Source organism: Polistes fuscatus, unplaced genomic scaffold (assembly GCF_010416935.1).
Source record: "Polistes fuscatus isolate 324 unplaced genomic scaffold, CU_Pfus_HIC Scaffold1, whole genome shotgun sequence".
NCBI lineage: Eukaryota > Metazoa > Arthropoda > Insecta > Hymenoptera > Vespidae > Polistes > Polistes fuscatus.
The window spans coordinates 16,826,218-16,836,568 of record NW_025112997.1 but is presented as its reverse complement, the minus strand read 5'-3'; the positions used below and the strand labels follow the sequence as shown (position 1 = coordinate 16,836,568).

At 26.8% G+C, this 10,351-nt stretch overlaps 1 protein-coding gene across 2 annotated transcripts in view; it reads left to right on the top strand.

The window, feature by feature from the left end:
- Positions 1-1,879: 1,879 nt before the first annotated feature.
- LOC122520715 (focal adhesion kinase 1) overlaps positions 1,880-10,351 on the top strand; it is a 94,691-nt gene continuing 86,219 nt past the window's right edge. Inside the window, exon 1 of one of the 2 annotated variants that reach the window (XM_043640990.1) lies at positions 1,880-2,296. Coding sequence is in view for 1 of the 2 variants with exons in the window: in XM_043640980.1 (XP_043496915.1) it covers positions 2,703-2,740 (38 nt within the window). In the remaining variant the exon portion in view is untranslated. Of the gene's footprint in view, positions 2,297-2,354; positions 2,741-10,351 lie in introns of those variants that run through there. The other variant, XM_043640980.1, reaches the window with a different exon arrangement.

Below are 10,351 nucleotides of genomic sequence, written 5' to 3'. Positions count from 1 at the left end.
TGGGAAAAAAAATACTCGTGCGCGACGAAATCGGTCGATTTAATATTCGATGTCGTTCGATGAATTTCCAAAAAAAGAAAGTCTTTATCGATTGATACTAAAAAAACGAGCTTGCCAAGAGAGAAGACGATTAATTCTATAATATTTACAATCTTGCCAAGTTTATAGATACATATTATCGTTGAAAGCTGGTAGATAATCGACTTTCAATAGGATTGCTATACTATAATAATTGTCCAACGTCGAATCTATCGTTTAAGCGATCTTTTGCGAACGCATCCGTGAATCATGGTTTGATTATATATTTTGGATAAAATTTTTTTTTTTTTAATAAACCCTAAATGCACACTCGCGTGTATATGATTGCAATTATAGTTTTATATTTAAATTCATATTTTCTAAAAAGTAATTACGATACGAGATATAATATTTTCAATATATTTTTTGTAATAGTTATTTAAATATTATATTATATATAAATTATATATATATAACTATTTCTAAAAAGAAAAAAAATCATGCATTTAAAGGGTTACACAAAATTTATCGGTTTTTTTCAAAAAATATCGTCGTTATGCTTGTTGATGTTAAAAATGTCATTAAAAAATAAGATATAAATAATTCTCGTTATCTTCGGTGATTCACGAACGCGATCAAATATCAAAAAGTATCTTTCGTCATTCTCTTTCCCCACTCCGCCTTAGCCCTCATATTTATTTCTCACGTATCGTGCTTCAGCGTTATTCCGATCTCTCGCGACGAACAATCACGACGTGCCAAGATTGACGAAGAATCGTGCGAGGAAGGATCAAGAATCGCGTATAAACACGTAGGCTTCTAAACCGATTTCGCATTAGCGAATAAAAACATAGAATCATTATATATTATTTATATTAGATTCTTAGCGTTCTTTTAATTATAGAAAATCATTATTATTTATTCTACCGAAGATATTTCTCTCTGTCTCCTTATAAGTTTCTTTATACATGATTTTTCTCCTATGTATGCATATACACATACATATATACTTAGATACATACATTCATACGTACATACATACATACATACATAATACATAGCTATGGCTCTCATTCTAAGCATTATCTCTTTCTTTCTAATCGATGTAATAACGTAAACAATTAATACGTTTACCGAAGTAATTAAATATAACAAAATAAATTTGTTCAGTTAACATAACATTTTAATGATGATAATGCGATGTGTGTTCATATTATATAATTAATATTACGTAATATTATTAATAATCTATATCGTGTCTTTAATTTATTTTATCGAACACGCGAGGATCCTTTTTTGTATCGAAACTAACATTGTACACGCTTGTCAATAATAAACCATATACGTATATTTTAAGATATTAAAGGGATTTCCATAAAGGCTATATTCTCTACGAAGTTATAAGCTTCTCTAAATACTTACTCGCTAATTATACGTTAACACGTCTATCTTATATTCTTAAGTTACTTTAGAAATAATCAGAAAACTGTGTGTCGAAAAGATATTAAACATATATACTTTAAATACATAAGTACCCATTTAAATGAGGAAACTTGATATTCGATATGTAAGGAATTCCTTTTAATCGTCTTTATCGACTAGGAAATAGCGAGTTAAACTATGAATCAAATCTTTCTAATAACACTAAATTCGATTATAATCTTTTATTTGATAAAAATGATTACCAGACGATTAATATTGTTGTTTAAATTCTTTGAAACGAATTATATTACTTTAATCTTGAAAAAAATAAACATAATATCGATAAAAAAAGTTGGGGTGGAAGTCGTTCAAACAGCAAGCTTCGCTTTTATGCCGACAGACAGCGCCACGTATGCCGGCTAGCCGAAACACGTACAGGTGGCGTTTTGGTGCACCTCTATTGACAGGTGCCGAAAAAACATGGCGCTCAGTGTTTACGACAACTGATCGCTGCCGATCGAAATCGCGCAATCGTCGTATATCCTTCGTTACTTTTAACGCGCTTTGCTTTAACCAATTCGTTATTAAAAATGTCAATTCTTAATTATTCATAATATAATAGATTCATTAAGGAGACCGTTTAAAAAGGTGCCGAAAGAAAATTTCGTACGATAACGCGTGGCTCTCTTCTTGAAAACGGCGAGATCAGGTGGTGTGAGGATATCATCGACGAATCAAAAGGAAAGAAGAAAGAAAAAGATCTTTCGGGAGAGAAAGAGAGACAGAGAGAGAGAGAAAAAAAAGAGAAAGAGTTGTTAATTCAACGCTGAACATCAAGAACAATTGACGAGTTATCGTAAGTAATAATTATAATTACAATATATACTTGTGATTTATTTCTATTTGTCAAATTTATTGTCGATAAAGTGTCGTTGACGTATATTGGCTATATAAAAGGAAGGGGTTTAACATGAGCGTAACAAGAACGGCGGGAGAGGCCATCTTTAAGTGTCCCCGTCGTAAGAACGAAGCCTGTGCCGGCAAAAGAGAAGACGAGAGAGAGAGAGAAAAGTGAGAGATTACGCGAATCGTGTTACATAAACCGTTGTTGCTTCGGCCTTCTCGTTGCATCGTTCGACGCTCGGCCAACGAACGTTTGTCGTTTTACATTTCTCAAGGACAAGTTTCTCTCTTTTTCTCTTTTTTTCTCTTTCGTTATCTCCCCGTGTGTTTTTCGATGTTACGTACCTGGAATCAAATGAATGTATACACCAAACTTTCTGTTGTTCCTGTTTCTCACGTATGTATTTTAACTATATGCGTTATAGATATGTAAGATATTTTATTTTATAATTTATGCCAAATATTTATCTTCCTTTTTTCTTTGGTATTAAATGATTATTCAGATTTTACGTCGAGATCAAGCAATCGATACTTTTCGATATGACAAATTACGATCGTTTCAAACGTCTATGGTTTATATTTAATCGGTTTTATTTGGACCCAATTTTACTCCTCGAAATGGCGCGAATATTGATTTCGAAGGAGACCAATGACCTTTTTATTATTTATGCTACTTTTGAGAGTCGATGAACTATACGTATATAGGATATATTATATTTTAAGATACTTCTTCTGTAAGAATATAAATATTTCTTCTCTCGTCTCGCAAGAAGATTTAAATTTATTCTTCGAGAAATCGATACTTTCTATGGCCGCATTGCGCGATTCTTAACTCATCGAGCGTACTCGATGGCGCGTATTTTGAATTTTATAGAATGTCGATTAATTTTTATAAATTTAATCCTTTATATCCTCGCATGACTTTTGCATTCGAAGTTTTGGTTACTCGTATTACTAGTTACTCGAAGCGGTTTCAAAAGAAAAAAAATATTCACATCTAGGCAAATGAGTCATAGTTGTTTCTTATTGTTTTTAAAATTAATAATAGTTAAAATTATGTAATAGTTTCGGATGATGTCATGAAAATTGCATTACTATAAAATAAATTGAAGATCATACCTTAAAACGTTAGCTAGATAGTTATATTGCTATGGGTTATTATGTTTATTATTATAAAAACCTCTTCCTTATATTAAAAAAAAAAACTAATTACACAATACTTACTAGACTATTAAATAACGCAATACTTTCCTGGAAAGATTTAATTTGCAATTTGTTAGAAGAATAAATGAATTTTAATATAGTAGAATAAATAAAAAGATTTGTTTTTTTTTTCTTATTATATATTATGAAGAGGAAATTATTTGTATTTAAATAAAAGTTCCTTCGAGTGCAAATAGTTAAATTTATATATCGGTATTTTGTTCGTGCTCAATTTAATTTCATCCCCTCCTATTTCTCGCCCCCGCCCTAATTCTTATCTTGCGTTGTAATTTGTTTTTGGTAATCGATAAGATTGTAGGTTTGTAGGTTTTGTCAACTCTACTTGTAAAATATCGGAATAAATCTAGTACCTTTGACAATTGTTTATTTATTATTATATTTACAGATCGATATTTAATGGTATAAAGTTTTTTACGGTAATGAAAAAAAATTCCACCTATTGATTTTTAATACTCGCTATTTATATTGACGTAAGAAAAGTTTTTTTTTTTGTTTTAAGAAAAATCTACAGATTATAGAGAACATAACATGACGATTTATCTAATTATCGTTAAGGATAGTTTTGATTAATTCGAACTATCTCAAATGTCCTTGATTATATATACGTTGAAGTTGAAGATAAACGAGGATAATAGAAGTAGTTCAAATTCCTCGCTCGATCGATTTAATTTATTGTGCTCATCGAAGGATGCTGCCAAGGAGTTACGAGAATCAGCGATTCTTCGCTTTTATGTATCAATAGAGAAAGAGAAAATATATCAATGAAATATAATATTGAGGACTTGTTTGAGAAATATTTATACAAATTTTTAGTTAAAAAAAATTAGAAAAATAAAAAAAAGATTATACAAAATAATTAAAAATGTAGATATCTGTAAGAAAGAAAAAAAATTTGAGAAAATAATAGTAAAAACATTTTCACATATTTGTATTAATTATTAATATTATTATTATTATACTAATTCTATACAGCTTGGACCAATGGACGAAATCTCGTACCATTTCTACCAATCAAAAGTATTTGCCAGTCAGTTAACTCGAAGATTCTTTTACCCCTTTTCATTTGATTCAATCTTATTTTTTACTTTCTTTTCTTCCTTTCCTTTTGATTGATTCCGTTTAAATTGTGTTCCCTTTTTTCGTGATTGCTCGAATGTAGATAACTTCTTGTAGTATCTCAAGAAAATACTTATATTTCGGTGCTTTGTGTAAGGAAAAAAAAAAAGAAAAAAACAGAGGAGAAGAGAAATCGTACTTGTGTGGTGGTGGTATATGTTTGATCATTTTATCTTTGCTTTTTCACGCCGCCATGGTTGCTTTCTTAAAATTTGCTTTAGTAGATAATCGTGATATAAGCTACCGTACGAAGTTGAAAGAATCTCACGATAACGCGAGAAGAAGCACAACGAACGAATATTTCTTCCAACGTTATTCAATTTGGTCTCTCTTGAATATTTATGCATGTATGTTGTGTATATGTTACGAAGAGTTATGTAGGAAAAATAATCTTCAACGATTATACATATTTATATAGGATTTAGACGTCTCTTGATGGATAAATAAATCTTGAAGTATATCGTGAAATTATTAAATATTACGTATTGTAAAAAGTTATTAAAATATAGAAATAAATAAATTTATTTAATTAATAATTATTAATTATTTATTAAATATATAATTAATAATTATTTATTAATTATAAAATATATTATTATTTAATTATAAATATTATTATAATATATTAAATTATATAAAAATTAATTATAATATATTAAATTATTATTAATTATAAAATATATTATTATTTATTAAATATATAATTAATAATTATTTATTATTAATAAATTATTTAATAAATAGAAATTATTAAATATTACGAATTAGAACTTCAATAGTGATCGATAATAATTCTCGATGATAACATAAATAAGTAATTAATTCTTTAATGTATAATTTATTTTTTTTTTTATTTTTTAAACAAAAACATATATTATATTTGATATAAAAATCGATAAGGACTTACACAAGATAATTCAATAAATATCTCAGAATTAATACAGTTGTTTTCATTATTTTTTAACACTGTTTTTGAATATGTAACATATTTACCGAATAAAATAAGGGAAACATTTTATTTATTTATGTATTGGGCAATTTAATCTTGAAAACGAAAGATTTTGACGAAGGTTCTGTTTAGAGGAAATTTTGAATTTTTCGTGAAAAGGAATAAAATGAAAATTTTCGGTGTGATGTGAGAAAGCAATTTAGCTAAGCCTTGAATTTTGGAAAATTCATTTAGGAAGTTAAATAAGCAGTTAAAATCTTCGGCCATTTTCTAATCAATAATTTTTAATTTAATAATCAATTTCTAATTCAAAGCCCTAGCTATCTTTCGGTAATCTTCGTATAAAACTATGTTAAATTATAATATTTTTATAGTGTGAAATATTATATATTTCAAGATGTGTCGTTATAAATTGAAATAGAAAAATAGTGTTCGGTTTAAGATGTTAAAAAAAAAAAGGGTAAAAGAAATGAATGAAACTGATAGAAACGAATAACAACGATTCTATCTTCGTCGAGATGAAAAAAATTTAGAATAGACAAATACATCGTAAATATGCAAAAAGAAATTGTTTTTTTTATGCGACAGGAATCTCGAGATAAAAAGAAAAAAAAACAAATAAGAAAGAAAGAGTAGGGACAATATTGCACAGAAATATTTTTTCTTACGTAGCTGCATTTCCTAACGTAGTATTCCAATATGCGATGTCATGTAACAAACGCGAATCGTTTCTTTCCTTCCGCAACGGGATTACGTTATTGATGCAGTATGTCGTGCCAAGGCAAAACGAACTGGCGTGTGATGTAAGCCCGATGAGAGAGAGAAAGAAAATCAACAAAAAATAAAATCATCCTCAAAGGATTTCTTTCTCTCAAATCGATTCTTCGGCATAATCGAACAATCCATTTTATCGTTTTAATCGATTTAACTATTTCATAATATATATAAAAAATACAATTGCATAAATATATTTAATGAATTTTTATAAAATGTAATAAATATAATAAATAAATATAATAAATAAATATAATAAATAATAATAACAATTTTATAAAATTATAAAATATTAATTATATATTAATTAATTATTATTATAATTAATTAAAATATTATAATAAATTATAATAAATATTTTATAAAATTATAATATTAATTATATATTAATCAATAATAATAATTATATAATAATAATAATAATTATATATTAAAATTATAATAATAATTATTATTATTATATATTAATTAATTATTATTATAATTAATTATATAAAATGTTATAATAAATGTAATAAAAATTTTATAAAATATAATAAGTATATAAAAAGAATTTCTAAATATTTTTCTGTAATATAAGCAAAATCCGTTTAACTTTTGCTTCTTTTTTAATTTTTAAATATTTTCGATTCGTCTTCTTTTCAATGTTTTTTTTTTAAACGTAATTATTTTTCTTTATCTGCAGTGTAATATCATATTTTTTATTTTTTAATTAAATTTCTTTCACCAGCAAATCATTTAATTTTTCATCGTTTCATCAACAGTAATAGGAACATCGTTGTAAATTCTAACTAACTTGAAATCACATTCTGTCGTTTTCTATTTGAGATTTTTTCTTTCTTTCTTTCTTTTTTCCTTTTTTTTTTTTTGTTCTTTATACGTCCAACGTGCAGTTTTTCGTTGCATTCAGAATATACTTTCGCCAATAAACCTCTTTTCCGCTAGTTTCATTTCGAGTATTTTTTTTTTTCTTTTTTTTTGTTTATAATCGTTTGTTGGTCTATTTTCAATGGTTCATCGCTTTTTAGAGACCGAGTAAAATTTTTCTATTGACGCGGCGAAAACCTCGTTTTTTTTCTGAATCTCCATCTTTTTTTTTTCTTTTCTCGTTTTACGCGAGAAAACGTGTACGATTATTGGCAAATGAGTTGATTTGATAATACTACATAACCACGTTAATGTCATGTGTACAAGCAGTTCATACAAATAGCTTTATTATTATTCTTATCAAATTTATATCGTGATCGTTAAAATTGGATGAAAAAAAAATCCTACATGAAATAAGACAAAAAATAACGTTTAACCATTTAACGAAGTATCTTTTTTATTTATGAAACAAAAGGTATAAACTTGTCTTATATTTTGAACTAATCAAATGGATAACTCTTCTCATTACTCGAACAAACGAATCGAAAGTTCTACTTTTTTACGTGCGTATTTACATATTATTTATATTTAAAATAATATTAAATATATTAAATATATTTAAAATTAAAATAAATTAAATATATTATTATACGTATTATGTGAGTATAATGGCAATTTATTTCTCGTATCATAAAACAAACGAATCGAAAGTTCTACTTTTTTATGTGCGTATTTACATTATTATTTATATTTAAAATAATATTAAATATATTAAATATATTTAAAAATTAAAATAAATTAAATATATTTAAAATAATATTAAATAATATTAAATATATTTATTATTACGTATTATGTGAGTATAATGGCTAATTTATTTCTCGTATCATAAAACAAACAAATCGAAAGTTCTACTTTTTTATGTGCGTATTTACATTATTATTTATATTTAAAATAATATTAAATATATTAAATATATTTAAAAATTAAAATAAATTAAATATATTTAAAATAATATTAAATAATATTAATATTTATTATTACGTTATTGAGTATAATGGCTAATTTATTTCTCGTATCATAAAAGAGAGATAGAAAAAAATAAAAGTATATATAATTTTTCATTAATTTGATTTTTACTATTCAGCGAACGATTATGCAAAAAATACATTAAACAGTACGAAAATAAGATAAGATATAACACTGACTTCTAAAGATCTCTTTTTTTCTTCTTTCTTTTGAAATTTGTTCCATTACTTGTATGAAAATTTATTAGAACCTAAAAGCTGGAAAAAAGGGGGATCGATTATATGCGAACTTTTTCTTGTCCATCGTGAATTCTCCGCAATGCGGATAACACGAAACGAGTATTATTCTGACCGGCTAAAAATATTATTACAAAGAAATATCATTGTTTTTGGAAATATAATAATATAATATATTATTTATAATTATTAAAATATATAATTATTTTTAAGTTTCTTTTTTTTCTTTTTTTAATTTTGATTTAATTTTTCTTATTTTTTTTGTTAATTTTTTTAAGAGCAAGAATATAAGAGAAATTTACTTTCGTAAAATATTTTCAGGACTCTATCGATATTCTTCTCATTGGACCATCACGTATAGCCTGAATTTAATGGTCCGTATCTCTTAAAAATTTATAGGCGGTATAATCGAAGTCTCATGTTAGAAAGATGTTCTTTTTTAGATTGCGTACGTTCAATTTGTGGTTTCCTCTTGAAAGTCTTTATGATCGATTCGTTTAAAAATTTCACCGGTCTTACTTGTTTTTGATCGATGATTTTGCGAAAAGAATTAAAAAAAAAAAGAAAACCACGAAATTACTTTGATATTAAAACTGTAGGGTGCGTAGATATTGGAACACTGTTACACGTTTTAAATCACAATTTTTACAAGTGTTATTTGAACCTTAACCGATACGTTTCGAACCTTCCGTTTTTTCTCTTAAACTTTGAATTTATATCGAGAAAGAACTAGTGTGCTAACATCGAATAGCTTTCGATTTAAAACGATTGATTGATAATATAAAAAAAAAAGAGTACATTGTTTATTTGATGAAGAAACTCAAATCAGGTACTTAAAAAACATTTATAAACAAACAAGCGTATAGAAATAATAAAATATCATCGGTTTATTCATTTATATGTCGAAAAAAAAACAAACTTTGATAAATATTACACTCTGTAATTAATTTTAATTGAGTTGACACTTGAAATATCGGTCGGGCGCCGTATCGGCGCCACTCGAATGCAAAAGGTTTAATAATCCACAAATTTGATATTTTCAAAACCTTGTTTCACCTTCCTATCTTCTTTCAAAAAAAAAATGAATTTTTCTAAAACGAATTAGTGTGATAATTCGAAAAGAAGAAGATTAAAAATAGATTAAAAGCTAAAGATGTTTCGTAAGTTTAATTAGAAAATTTGAGCATGAAAGTAAAGATTTTGAAGTTGTATAGGAATCAGGATGGCGAGTTGTACAACTGGAAACTCGGTATTACGCCTACGTGCGTACGCTCGGTGTCACAGCGGTTCTCACGCGTTTCCGGTCACGCGATTGTCCGACGCTCGATTAATAGCCCACGTTTGTTGTTCATTGATGTCGAATATTCAAACGGGAAGTTACAATCACGATTTTTACGTTGCATCCTTTTCACATTTTTCTCTCCGTTTGTGCGCGTTATTATTTTTTTTGTTATTAATTTATGTATTTAATTATTTATTCGATTTTTTTTTCTTTCTATTCTTAGCGCGTTATATACTTAAACTTTCTTTTCTCTTTTTTTTTTTTCTTTTTTTTTTTTCGTTTTATTATCGTACAATGACTCTTATATCAAGGGGTGGAAGAAGAAGAGGAGAAAATGGAACTCGCGACGCGACTTTTCGTTATCACGAAACGCCTGGTAGCGCGCACGCTTTATTTTCATACTCGAAACCGGAAGCACGCAGAGACAACGCTCACCTACCATTGTCATGGTCTACAATGTTTGTCCTTTGCGATAGATCTTTTTATCTTATCTATACGTCCTTTTTTTTTTTTATCCCTCATTAGCTTGTT